The 13,862-nt window shown below is 41.3% G+C and overlaps 1 protein-coding gene across 3 annotated transcripts in view; it reads right to left on the reverse strand.

Moving 5' to 3' along the window:
- Window positions 1–633: 633 nt before the first annotated feature.
- The window catches only part of LOC118388551 (polyamine-transporting ATPase 13A3-like), a 64,050-nt gene continuing 50,821 nt past the window's right edge, over window positions 634–13,862 (reverse strand). Inside the window, exons 21-33 of one of the 3 annotated variants that reach the window (XR_004826576.2) lie at window positions 13,352–13,480; window positions 13,182–13,261; window positions 12,997–13,039; window positions 12,777–12,886; window positions 12,502–12,598; window positions 12,321–12,393; window positions 11,701–11,878; window positions 11,230–11,408; window positions 10,996–11,084; window positions 10,751–10,831; window positions 9,650–9,742; window positions 8,352–8,834; window positions 634–7,009 (exon numbers count right to left, since the gene is read on the reverse strand). Coding sequence is in view for 2 of the 3 variants with exons in the window: in XM_035777746.2 (XP_035633639.1) it covers window positions 8,622–8,834; window positions 9,650–9,742; window positions 10,751–10,831; window positions 10,996–11,084; window positions 11,230–11,408; window positions 11,701–11,878; window positions 12,321–12,393; window positions 12,502–12,598; window positions 12,777–12,886; window positions 12,997–13,039; window positions 13,182–13,261; window positions 13,352–13,480 (1,365 nt within the window). In the remaining variant the exon portion in view is untranslated. Of the gene's footprint in view, window positions 7,010–7,313; window positions 8,835–9,649; window positions 9,743–10,750; window positions 10,832–10,995; window positions 11,085–11,229; window positions 11,409–11,700; window positions 11,879–12,320; window positions 12,394–12,501; window positions 12,599–12,776; window positions 12,887–12,996; window positions 13,040–13,181; window positions 13,262–13,351; window positions 13,481–13,862 lie in introns of those variants that run through there. The other 2 variants (XM_035777746.2, XM_035777764.2) reach the window with 2 other exon arrangements.

Consider the following 13,862-nt stretch of genomic DNA (forward strand, 5'->3'; position numbering starts at 1 on the left):
TTGAGAAACACTTCAAATTAGGGTTGTGTTCCATGCAGGCTTACCCTGGCGTAACATTTTGATAACCATGTAAATCTCTCTAGGACAAGGTGACAATATATTCACCTGTATTTACCTCCCCAAAATTAAAAGCTAATTAGCTGCTAATGTGGCTATTATAAAGAACTACAAATGCCATAATGATCTGGACGAGACTGCCGAATTGAGGCAAAGGTAAGAATCTCTGGATTAACTATGTAATGTTTTCTAAATGTAGTAATGAATAAATAGGCTACATTTCTTAAAATTGACAATCTGTAAACTCTCTTGTGCAAGTTTTACATTGGACAACACCCGCTTGCAGGGATTTGTAGTTTGCATGGGAAAAATTAATGTTGGTAAAACAATTGGAACCATTCAATGCGATTGCATGTCAGAAACATACCTTTTAAAGGCGCATGTGTTCCTGCAATCACGGAACCGCATCACAGAGGTAAAATAAGAACATTCTGCGTTCATGGTAGATGCTGCATATGTCCGCTCAATCGCAAACTACCTGTAAATGGCACATTGTTGACAAAGCGCGATTGGATTAAATCCCGGCCTAAATTTTCCATGTAATTTTTTTGTTTTACTATAAAGTAGTCAAACATGTTTTTTTTGAAGACCGCATTTATTGAAAAGACAATCAAAAGAAATCTAAAGAAATTAGAAACAATCCTTAGTAAAGAAAAAATATATATAAATTACAAGCAATCTACATCTCTGCAACAAAAAACAGAAACATTTCCAGAGAAGAATCTTACTGAGGGTTGGGAGATTAGATTTTGTGGCAACAATCTACACACAAACAAAGACATAGAAAATTGTAATAAAATGTTAACCAACAGGCTTGGTTTTGCATTCAGTTAGGTATTAACTTTATTATAATTCTCTATACGTAACAAATACACACATTTCCCTGAGGAAACAATTCCACTGGAAGTTCTACAGACTCAGTGGCTGATATGTTCTAAATGCCTCAATGATTTGTTTCAAACACTTAATAATAAAAAACAGGTGATTACAGATGTCAACAATCGGTATAATGTACCTTTTAAGAGCATAGAGTTTCAGCATACACTTCATTGCTATGATATAGCCGTATCTGGGTAAACTATCATTTATCAGAATAACAATTTTTAAGTTTTAGGGTTATCATTATTGATTCAAAGTTGAAGCATTAAGGTGCATGGTTATGACAGTTGAGAGAATCATTCCCCTAGCAGCAAAACAATCCTCTCTAGAGGAGAGGGGTTGTGATATCCACAGCAATGCACACTCTTCAGCGTGTACATTGTGATTTTACATACAGACTGTGTATAAAAACTCAAAGCATCATTTACATATTTTAGGTGCCAGGTGCTAGTGAAAACGAACATTCAACGATTGTCAGAATATTTCTGCCCAGAAACAATATTTGTCAAACTGAGGTACCAATACAATGCCTTCAGAAAGTATTCACACCCATTTACTTTTTACACATTTTTGTTGGGAGTTTTTGGGTCAACGATCCACACACAATACTCTGTCAAAGTGGAAGAAAAATGATATATTTATGAAAAATAGAACAAATATTTATTGATTAGATAAGTATTTAATACATGTTAGAATCACCTTCGGCAGCAGTTACAGCTGTGAGTGTTTTGGGGTAAGTCTAACAGCTTTGCATACCTGGCTTGTACAATATTAGCCTATTATGCCATTTAAAATTCTTCAAGCTCTGTCAAATTGGTTGTTGATGATTGCTGGACAGCCATTTTCAAGTCCTGCCATAGATTTTCAAGCAGATTTAAGTCAAAACTGTAACTAATCCAATCAGGAACATTCAATGTTGTCTTGGTAAGCAACTGCAGTGTATATTTGGCTTTGTTTTTTAGGTTATTGTTGACAGGTGAATTTGTCTCCCAGGAAAGCAAATCAGGTTTTCCTCTAGGATTTTGCCTGTGCTTAGCTCTAGTCCATTTATCTGGATCCTAATTAACTCCCTGGTCTTCACCAATGACAAGCATACCCTAACATGATGCAGCCACCACCATGCTTGAAAATATGAAGTGTGGTACTCAGTGATGTGCTGGATTTGCATCAAACAAAACACTTTGTATTTAGGTCAAAAAGTTCTTTACCAAGTGTTTTGCAGTATTGCTTCAGTGCCTTGTTGCAAACAGGATGTATGTTTTTGAATGTTTTTATTCTGTACAGGCTTCCTTTTTTTAATTAACCTCTGTCAATTAAGTTAGTATTGTTGAGTAACTACAATGTTGTTGATCCATCCTCAGTTCTCCCACCACAGCCATTAAAATCTAACAATTTTAAAAATCAGTATTGGTCTCATGGCGAAATCCCTGAGCGGTTTCCTTCCTCTCCGGCTACAGAGATAGGAAGAACACCTGCATCTTTGTAGTGACTGGGTGTATTTATACACCATCCAAAGTGTAATTAATAACTTCACCACCCTCAAATATCGTCTGCTTTTTGTTTTCTACCAATAGGTGCCCTACTTTGTGAGGCATTGGAAAACCTCCCTGGTCTTTGTGGTTGAATCTGTGCTTGAAAATTACTTTTGAACTGAGGGACCTTCCAGATAATTGTATGTGTGGGGTAGTCATTCAACAATTAATGTTAACCACTATTATTGCATGCAACTTAAGCACATTTGTACTCCTGTACGTATTTAGGCTTGCCATATGAAATGGGTTGAATAGTTGACTCAAGACATTTCAGATTTTCATTTTTAATTAATTTGTCAAATAAATTCTAAAAAAAACAACATTTGACATCATGGGGTATTGTGTGTAGAAGTAAAGGGGTGGGACTTTCTGAAGGCACTGGATATTATATGGAATCCCTTATTTCAATCATTAGATTAATAGTAACTGTTTTCAGAGTACTGACAAGATATATTCCTCACATGACTAGATATTGGTTGTAGGGCAAGCAGTTTCACACCTCACCAAGCAACATTCCAGGCTTTAAAAGTATAACTACAGCTCAGTTTTTCCTGGTTAGGTCACAAGGTCAGAAATAACTTCTGGCCCTAGACAATCGCACCTCATCATTGGCTTAAATAAAAATTATAGAAATGCCCAATAGAATCATGTCTAATTCAGAAAGATGAACACAGAGTTGCTGTTCAGCTAAAAAAGAAAAGTGTACAGACAACTGATCGTGACAAAACAGTACCACAAATAGAGATTCGAAAGCAACACTACAGCCCTTAGATGAATGAAAAATACAGACTTCAGACTTCAAGCACATCTCTAAACAATATTTAAGCTAAATTTTAACACAAATACTGTAAATGTACACATAATATTCCAGTCTAATTTGGATTTCGGCTTTTTGGACCGATCTGGAAACAGATATTACTTGTTTACAACCATTTGAACATTGATTAAAATGTTCTTTACTCTTTGGGAAAGACAAAATATGGTTTGTTTTATATAATCATTCAACAAAACTAACATTTGATTTTGAATTGAACTAAATGCCACATTTAAATAAAATAATTGGAGTCTTCTACAGATATTTAGGAAAGATCCCCTGAACAGAAGAAAATAACAATAACCAACATGAATAATTCTTCAGAAACATTTAGTAAAAATACCCTTACTAAAAGCAAAACTGGATTCAATCATAGAGTTGGTTCAGTCATGTAAATTGGCACATAAGGATGTACTATTGCCCCTGGTCATATCGTCAATCAATGACCGGTATTTCTGGAAAATGCTCTTTAGTGTGCATTGTATACACCTTTATCATATTTTGTATTTATTATGGATCCCCATTAGCTGCTGCCAGCTACTCTTCCTGGGGTCCAGCAAAATTAAGGCAGTTTATACAATTTTAAAAACATTACAATACATTCAGACTGTGTGCCCTCAGCCCCCTACTCCACCACTACCACATATATACAGTACAAAATCCATGTGTACGTGTGTACGCACCTATGTTTGTGTTGCTTCATAGTCCCCGCTGTTCCATAAGGCGTTTTTTAAATCTGTTTTTAAAAATCTAATTTGACTGCATGCATGAGTTGCTTGACATGGAATAGAGTTCCATGTAGTCATGGCTCTATTTAGTACTGTGCACCTTCCATAGCCTGTTCTGGACTTGGGGACTGTGACGAGACCTCGTGTCATGTCTTGTGGGGTATGCATGGGTGTCTGAGCTGTGCGCCAGTAGTTCAAACAGACAGCTTGGTGCATTCAAATACAAGCATGCTCTCCTCCACTTTGAGCCAGGAGAGATTGACATGCATATTATTAATATTAGCCCTCTGTGTATATCCAAGGACCAGCCGTGCTGCCCTGTTCTGAACCAGTTGCACTTTTTTGTGGCACCTGACCACAACTGAGCAGTAGTCCTGGTGCGACAAAACTAGGGCCCGTAGGACCTGCCATACTACCTACCAACACACAGGAAATCATTAACATTAACAATAGAGATCTGAAAGGGTTGATCTGGTAATTATGTATAACTAGAACATTGTAAGTAACAACCGTTTGTTATTCTTGAAATTTAAATATGAATCTTTAAAAAATAAACAAAAGTGATTGATGCAGAAAAAAACAGAATAAATTAACACTGTCTTAACATGTCATTCTGTCTAAAATTATTTTTGATTTGAACAAGCATTCTAGCGGTATCTCTCAGTACCGTGTTTCTGACAATTCTGAAACACATTTTGGATGAACACAAACTAGGATCTCTGACGATACCTAATCTGCTACTATGAGGAGAAAGACTGGCTTATAGTACAACTGTCCGGCAGAGAATACGACATCTACAATATGGTGAACACACGAGGGTGGACAGCAATGCACATAGTACATTTTATGTTATGAAATAATGTGAACCAATTTAGCTGTTGAGAATATATGAATCGCGACAGAGTGTGTTTGTGTGTGTGTGTGTGTGTGTGCATGTTTGTGCACTGTATCTTCGAGTATATGGACAACAATGGTGGCAGAGGTATAGGATTGGCTCATTGTAATGGAATTAGAATTAAATGGTATCAAGCACATTCAGAATTTTTTATCACATGTTTTAGACTGTTCTCTCTGCTACCTCACAGCAAGCAGTGCCAGTGTGCACAAAGTCTGGAACCAACAGGACCCTGAACAGCTTCTACCCCCAAGCCATAAGACCACTAAATATTGCTGAGCAATTAAGTTTATTTTTCGTTGTTTTAAGCAACTAATTGGCTGAAGTTGGTTCAATTATTTGAATTCCATTCTGTTATTTTTTTTTCTGTATGCTCAATGAGCACATTCTACAGTTTCTCTCGAGATAAATCAGATCCGGCCTGAACTGTGCGATGTAGTTTCCAGCAGGCCAGTATTCTACATAGTTTAGTGCATATAACATGTTAATTAACTACAATGACCATAATCCATTGCGCATCTACTTGTCCGGTCTATGTTTCTTTTACGCCTGCTACAGGAAGAGACAAGAATGCACGATCGTGAGGTGACAGAGCAGCTGTTGCTTCGTGAGGTATCCCTACCAGAAAATACATGATCAAAGTGATTGATTGTTGTTATTCAGCAGTCATAAATATTATTTACTTTGACGAGCTACAGAATAGTGATTTTGTCAGACAACAGCTCTATAGACATGAGATGATGACTTGTAATGAAATAAAGTCATCAAATAAAACAAATGTAATACAAAATATATTTAATATTAAAGTAATGTGAATAAATGGTTAATAAGTGATCAGCAGTAAATGGGCAGCATTTAACCCAAATAATCACAACCTAAAACCGTGATTATTTTTTAATAATCGAACCGAAACAACCTCCAAAAAAACACTAATCGCTTAGCACTACTGCTAAACAAGACTGGTAAATAGATAAGGAAATGGCTACCTGGACTTCCGGCATTGACCCTTTTCTGCACTAACTATGCATGAACTCGATGCACACACACTGGAATCTACCTACACAATCACACACCCACAAACTCGGGCACACATGCATACTGATGCCACACACACTTTCACACTCACCACATACTCTGCTGCTACGGTCTTATCTATCCTGTTGCCTAGTCACTTTACACCTACTTGATGTGCATATCGACCTCAATTACCTTGTACTCCTGCACGGTACTTCCTGAACATAGCAATGTTTTGTTACTTGTTATTGTTATTCGTATTTATTCCTTGTTAGTATTTCTATTGTAATTATTTTTTATCTTTAACTCTGCATTGTTGGCAAAGGACCCGGAAGTAATTTCATAATAATTTCACTCAGTCTACACCGGTTGTTTAAGAAGCATGTGACAAATGAAATTAGATTGTATTTGATTTGAGCCTGTCATCCTAGATCTCCACCCAGCAGCTTCCTCTCATGGACAATGAGTATTAGCCCTTTGATTTCTCTTTTGACTGTGCAGTGGTTATACATGCATGCTATTATGGCTATTGCGCAGTGTGTATCGGTAGTACAGTGTGTGTTGCCAGTTGCACGGCTGTATGGAGAGAGCATACAGCTAGCTAATGAATTTCACAATGCCATTATCATACCTTGTTTCTTCTTCCATGGGAAGAAATGCAATACATGATCAATTTTTTTTCCTTCCAAGGACAGTTTTTATGAGGAGCAATGCTAGCCCATGTGAGGCCAGTTTGACACGATTTTGCAAGTCTATTCGCCTATGGATGGTTTCTATATACGGGGGGGGGTGCTGCTACACATGATTCCAAGCCGTTTACATGCTGCCTCTTCTGCGCACATACTGTTTCATTATACAAAAAGGTTCTGGTTCAGCAATAATAAGATTACAGTACTGTTGGGTGTAAGCAGTAGTGTTCCAACCACCATGTAACAATGGCTATATGGAGCTGGGTTCATGCACATCCATGCTTCGAGTCTCCTGTATGATGATAACCACCCTAGTGGAGATGTCTGGTGGCTGCTTACAAACAAAAGCAATGGGAGAAGATCTTGAGCCTCTTTAGGAATCACGGCAGCAGCAACTACAACTGTAGAAATAAGAACTAAGATTGGAGTGTGTTCGGTTGCTGCATATTTCAGCACGGGGTCTGACTCTGCCACAGGACCCAGCCTGTCGACACCAAGGACTATTGGACTGCAGGTACACCGGGTGGGGGAGTGGATATAGAGTAGACCAGTGGTTCTCAACTGGTTTTGCCCCAGACACAAATTAAACCAGGTTGGCTCAGTCGCGATTTGATACAGTATATATATATATATATACACACACAAAAGTATGTGGACACCCCTTCAGATTAGTGGATTCGGCTATTTCATTCGGCTATTACCCGTTGCTGACAGGTGTATGAAATCGAGCACACAGCCATGCAATCTCCATAGACAAACACTGGCAGTAGATTGGCCTTACTGAAGAGCTCAGTGACCTTCAACATGGCCCCGTCACAGGATGCTACCTTTCCAACTAGTCAGTTTGTCAAATTTATGCCCTGCTAGAGCTGCCCCGGTCAACTGTAAGTGCTGTTATTTTGAAGTGGAAACGTCTAGGCTCACCCACAAAGTGGTAGGCCACACAAGCTCACAGAACGAGATCGCCGAGTACGGAAGCGCGTAAAATCATCTGTCCTCGGTTGCAACACTCACTACCGAGTTCCAAACTGCCATTGGAAGTAACTGTGCTTCCAACTTTGTGGCAACAGTTTGGGGAAGGTCCTTCACTGTTATAGCATGACAATGCCCCTGTGCACAAATCAAGGTCCATACAGAATTTGTTTGTCGAGATTGGTGTGGAAGAACTTGACTGGCCTGCATAGAGCCCTGACCTCAACACCATTGAGCACCTTTGTGATCCAGACTTAATTGGCCAACATCAGTGCCTGACCTCACTAATGCTTGTGTATGAATGGAGCAAATCCCCACAGCAATGTTCCAACATCTAGTGGAAAGACTTCCCAGAAGAGTAGAGGCTGTTGTAGCAGCAAAGGGGGCACCGACTCAATATTAATGCCCATGATTTTGTAATGAGATGTTTGACAAGCAGGTGTCCACATACCTTTGGTTATATAGTGTATTTGCATCACAAAGAAAATTAGCAATGCAATCTTGAAAAATGTATGTTAATAAACTCACTGGTTTGAGACCACAAAATCAATTAACATAGCGCTGCTAATTAGCTCTATATTGAAAATAGTGATTGAAGAAAAATAGGTTAGATTACATTATTTAATCACTTTCTAACTGGTTTTAGTCGTTTAAGTCCAGACAACTGTGACCCATTCAAAACCACCCGTGACCCAAATTTGGGTTGTGACCCACCAGTTGAGAATCGCTGGAGTAAACTATCCTTGGGATGTATTTGTGTAGTAGACAAACCTTTGTAGACCAGGGGGTGGTGGCAGGTTGAGGGGTTTGGTTGGTGGGGCTTATGTAGACTCGCCAGGTTCTGAACACTGTGATGGATCTGAGCAGCAAAGAGCATGGAGAGACCAGATACCTGGACACTCCCATTTGTCCATCCCACAAACCATTTTTACCATCACCCCATCTTTCATAGTCTTTCGCCTCATCCTTTTCATAGACAACAGTTTGTCCTTTTGGTCGTGTATGTATATCTGCTTTAGCAAGATCGGGGGCGGGGGGGTGCTAGGAATCGGCCATGATCTGGCAGGAGGAGCAGTTTTCTGGGGTGTTGCCGGGCGGCGGGGGATTGGCTTCGGTGGTGGTGGTGGGTTTGGGAGGCCAGTCGGGGTCCACGCTCAGCTCCTGGGCCAGGTGCATGTAGAGTGCCTTGGGTACCTTCCTCTGCCGGCAGCACAGCCACGACAGACACTTGGGTCCCCAGAGGTCTATGCCACCCTGGAAACCACACGATAACAACAACAAGAGGAGGGAAAGGGCAAAGAAAACTTCATGAATCTTTTTTTTCCTCTGTGGTTATGTTTCCTCCTTCATTATCTTCCCAATTGTCTTTTGTATTTTTGTGCCTTTAGAAGGTAGAATGATCTCACATGCGCTATATAACCTAAAAAGGTAGTGATGGTATTCAGATTGGTTCACTATTGCAGCATGCATACACATTGTTTTATTATGGTTTTTAACTGTTGTGAAAAATTCTATAATTTCAACAGAATAAGTTATTAGGTAAATCAAATCAAGTCAAGCATGGCTGGCAATACGTTTGGGGGATTGTCGTTTTTCTGCCGAGAATTACCTCAAAATAAGCAGTGCAACAGAGTAGTTACTTAGGATAATTTGTGACACCATGGGTGGGATCAAGAGTGACACCATGGGTGGGAGACATACCCTTCTCAGCTAGCCTGCAGTGGATACTGTACCTGACCTAGACCATGTGGTTTCCACTCACACTGTTAGGAGCTAACAGGGGACGCTTTGATGGCGCATGCAGCGGGAGGAGCTTACTGGAGCCAATACTGTACTACTGCTGGGGGTATTAAATATAGGAAGGAATCGTGCTCCCAGAGTAATAACACAGACAACCCACCATGGGGCGAAAGAGGGTCAGAGAACAATAAGGTCCACACATGCAAGGTTTGGGTATGTTATATAATAAGAGTGCTGGGTGATAGAGAAAGAGAAAGGAGTGAAAGAAGGGGGGGGTCACCAGGGGAGATTAAAAGAAACGGTGGAAGAGGAGTGTCAGATTTCCCAACCTGTGTTGTCGGGGTGGCGGGGGTGGTGCCATAGCTGCCCTGCTTGTCTCGGCTGAACACAAGCTTCCATAAGACGACGTCAAGGACGAGGGTCTATAGAATAATAGGCGCAGTGGGCGGGAAAAAAATTACAAAGAGCAGAGTGGCTACTTGATCACACAGCTTTTCTCAAGCAGATTTTGTCCATCCTCATTTGTGTTTTGTATAGTCAAACTACTGAAAGGACATTTGAGGTGATTTCAGCTCTGTGCGTTAGTCGTGAGTAGAGGCAAAAGGAGTTATTCTCTACATAAACGAAGACAATAAATACAATGAGAAAGAGGGTGTCATCATCTACAACAGGATGGTGCTTTTTAAAAGTGGATTTTGTTGTGAGACAGGGTTCTGTTCCTGGTGATTATCCATTGAGCGTCATTGGTTGGTGTGTGGGAGGTTGGCAGCCTTGGAGAGACCGCCATCTTGTGTCACTGCTAAGCTGTGTGTGGCAGGCTCAAGAGCGGGGAGAGAGAACTGCTCTACTGCGCAGGGCAAGCCAGGGGCATTTTCTAATAGTAAATCACCGATGATCCATCTCTATCATTGGGCCACACAGCTCTAGGTCATCATTTTCTGCCACTTGTCTACGCTTGGAGATTGAGAAAGAGCAGAGCCTGGGTGTGTAACCAACCACCCATTAGATTTAATGCGCTGAGTGGTTTACAGCGTGGCCGTCACTGTGGTGATGACCGGTTGTATTTAAAGAAAGGTGAGGAATTGTGTGAGTGTCCCCGCTCAAGTAACAAGAGGGCATTTTCAGTTGGTTACGTCAATGAAAGACGAGGCAGTTTCTGTATTTTTCATACTGAAAAAATAGTCAAATGGTACATCACAGCTCAGCCCTCCACTTCATCCTTTAACACTCTCCGACAGTAGGTCAAAGTCAACGCACAATCGAACACCATGTGACAACCTATGCACCTTCATCAAAACACTGATGACGACAACATTGATGACGTCAACACTGACCAAACAAAAACTGTACATGCGAAAAATACCTATGTAACATGGTGTAAAGAGAGCCCAGAATATCGCAAAATGGACAGTTTAATGTGTGTGTCTTACCTCCGCCAAGACAGACACGGCTGCATTGACTACGATGATGAAGAACAGAGCGATTCTCCATTCAAATGGAACACACACAATCTAGACGGGAGGGAGAGGAACAGATTCTCAAGAGCACATTTAAACAAGAAAAGTGAAGCAACGCCATGTTAATTCACAAAGTCATTACTGTAGGACCCAATTCAACCGAAGCTTGAGGCTAATATCTGTATGAAGCTCGTCTCTCCTGGTTGATGCCCACTCACCTCTAGGAATTCATCGATAGCAGACACAGGGTAGAACATGATGAAGAACAGAAATATGTATAAGCCAATACATGACACCACGAAGGGCCCTGCAAAGAAAGAGACGGACAGAACAACTAATCAAACATAGGTCAGTCACACAGGAAAAAATTGTGCATTTCCAACCAACTTAAAAAAACACTTTTATACTGTTAGCTGATTTTCAGGCGAATACGTAGGAACGTTGGTCCTCACAGTTTTTGTAGCTGGGCTGTCTGAAGGGCTTCCCCTTGGAAAAGACAATGGCCACGATGAGGTACTGGAAGGAGGAGACATAGAACAGGGAGGTGTTCTCGTAGTTCTTGATGTTGTGGTCGTCCTCAGAGGAGTTGTGCTTCGGGGAGAAGTTGGCATGGGGGGACGAGTTGCAGGCACTGGGAGAGGAGAGAACAGAGATGCACACAGTCATATGTATATCGGGAAGCAGTTTTACAAGTCAAAGGTTGACTGGCGACGTCCCTACTGTTTGCAGTAATGGTATACAATAAGACATTCACGGTATTTGGCTTATTGGTTTGAGTCTGGTAGTGTCGTCTCCTTGGTCCATTGGTGTATTGTTACAGGTTATTGGTGTGAATTGGTGATTTTACATTCTTACTGCTGTCCCCCCAATGGTGTGTTTTGAATAGTTCCAGTAGTTTGCTTGGGGGTTGAACTTGGACTCACTCAGACTCTGGCGTCCAGATGTCGTACCAGGCCTGGTGTCGGACCCAGAGGAAAGCGATGGTCTGGAAGCCCAGACAGATGAGGATCTGAGTCAGTACGGAGAACAGCAGAGGGCCTGAGATCAGACCTGAGGGGGGACGCCTCGACACCAGCTCCTTCCACGCTGGGTTCAGAGACACTGGACAGAAAAGGTGGGAGAGACCATGACAAAGACACAGGGAAAGAAGTAAGGAACCGGAAGGTAGGATGGGTAGAGAGAGTGAAGTACAAACCCAGCGAAGCTGGTAGTAGATCAAACATTTAATTTAAAAGGACAAGTTCACTTTTATTTCTAACAAATCTCAATTTTCAAAAATTTCACCTGGTTTATAGAAACTTACCAACATCTAAAGACCCGCATCACTCTACTGAGAGCTTTGCCGTTTCTAAAATAAAGTATTTGGGTGTTTTTGGAGACTTTGTTCATATTTATCCGTGACTCCCATACTGCAGAACGAGCAATGAGGAAGTCTATTGCTGGTGGGGTAAGTTTCTAAAAACCAAATTAAAACGCAATAAAAAAAAAAAGTGTCAGGACACTTGTGGACAAGTGTCAAACTAGCTAGTATTGATCTACTTACTGGTGAAGACGATCAGGAGGATGATAGCGATGTCGATAAAGAGGAACTGGAAGTCTCCCAGATTACTGAGGATCTGACATGGTTACAGAGAGATAAGGTCAGAGGTCAGCTACTGTATACACCAGAGACTAGTAATATCCTGACAGGAGTGCAGAGACTAAGGGAGGGGTACTGTACTCACAGAGTAGAGCAGGGTGACACTGATGTACTGGATGATGCTGTAGAGGGCCATGAACTTGAACACACAGAAGGATGTGATGAGAGCCGCTCGCCCTTCTCTGTGGATAGATATTATTATTAAAAGAATGTAGGAACAAATCGAGCGAGTCAGTATGCAAGTGTTTTTATAAGGCTCACTGATTAGTCTCTAAGCTTGGCAGTAGGCTGGTGTTCATTTGTTAGCCATGTTGAGCTGATGGGTAGTGTTCTGGTGCTTGAGGCCCAGAGCAGGCCTACCTGATGAGGCTGGGCACACAGGAGATGTTGGGGGTCCTGGAGGTGAAGGGAGAGGCTACAGAGGCCTCCAGCTCGGAGAGAGAGATCCCACCATGAGCCCTCTTCAAAGCCTAGAGAGCGAGGTTGGAGGGGGGGAGAAAGTTGAAGCAATAACATAGAAGACACTATCTGCATGATCATTTGACAACAAAAAACACTTTCAAAAGAGGTCTGTACTTACACCACAATCATTTGCGCCATCTCCACACATGCCCACAAAATAGCTGCAGATGGGGAAAGATAATTTACTGTTTTTAACTGTAATTTACAAAATGTGTAATGAATGCAATTTAAAACAGATCTATGAAGAGGGTGAGTGTGTACTGTGCCATTTGTGCCCATGGGGTCAACAGCGTCTCTACTCACTCCACACTCTGCAGTGCTTCAATGAGCTGGGTCTTCTGGTCGGGGGCCATTCGGGCAAACACTGTCCCACGCAGCACCAACTACACCACATAGGCCGACAACAATTCATTAGACACAACCAAATCACAACAGCAATAGCTATGTGTTTATTGGGGAATGGACCCCATTACCTTCTGCAGCACATCCTGAAAGTGCTCAGAGATGACAGCAAAGGACTTGCCACTCATGGCGAAGTGGTACTGGTCCTGAGACGTGGGCTCGTCAGTGTGACATACATCCTCTAGACTGATCTCTATTTCCTGTTGGGACAGGAAGGGACAGGGGGGGCAAGCAGGTACAGGTGAACAAGGGAAGAATGACATCTTGCAGATGAGTGATACAACATGGCTTATGTAGAGTAACAGTTGTAAAAGCTAGCAACTGACAACTTCAGTTTCCACCAATATTCACTTTGGCACTCTAAAATATCATTAAGACTTGGTGTAGTTATTGTCAAAATGATGAAAACAGTGGGCCATTTTAGTCAACTGTTGTATTGCCTCATCAACCTGTAGTAAACATATGTCACTGACTGCTACGTGCACAAACATGCATAGCGTTGTCCTACCAACATATTTGTCTGAGTAACATCCTATTCTCTTCCCAGCAGCAGAAATATGACAAACATATAGAATAATTATC

The sequence above is a fragment of the Oncorhynchus keta genome, chromosome 1 (genome assembly GCF_023373465.1).
Source record: "Oncorhynchus keta strain PuntledgeMale-10-30-2019 chromosome 1, Oket_V2, whole genome shotgun sequence".
Classification (NCBI taxonomy): domain Eukaryota; kingdom Metazoa; phylum Chordata; class Actinopteri; order Salmoniformes; family Salmonidae; genus Oncorhynchus; species Oncorhynchus keta.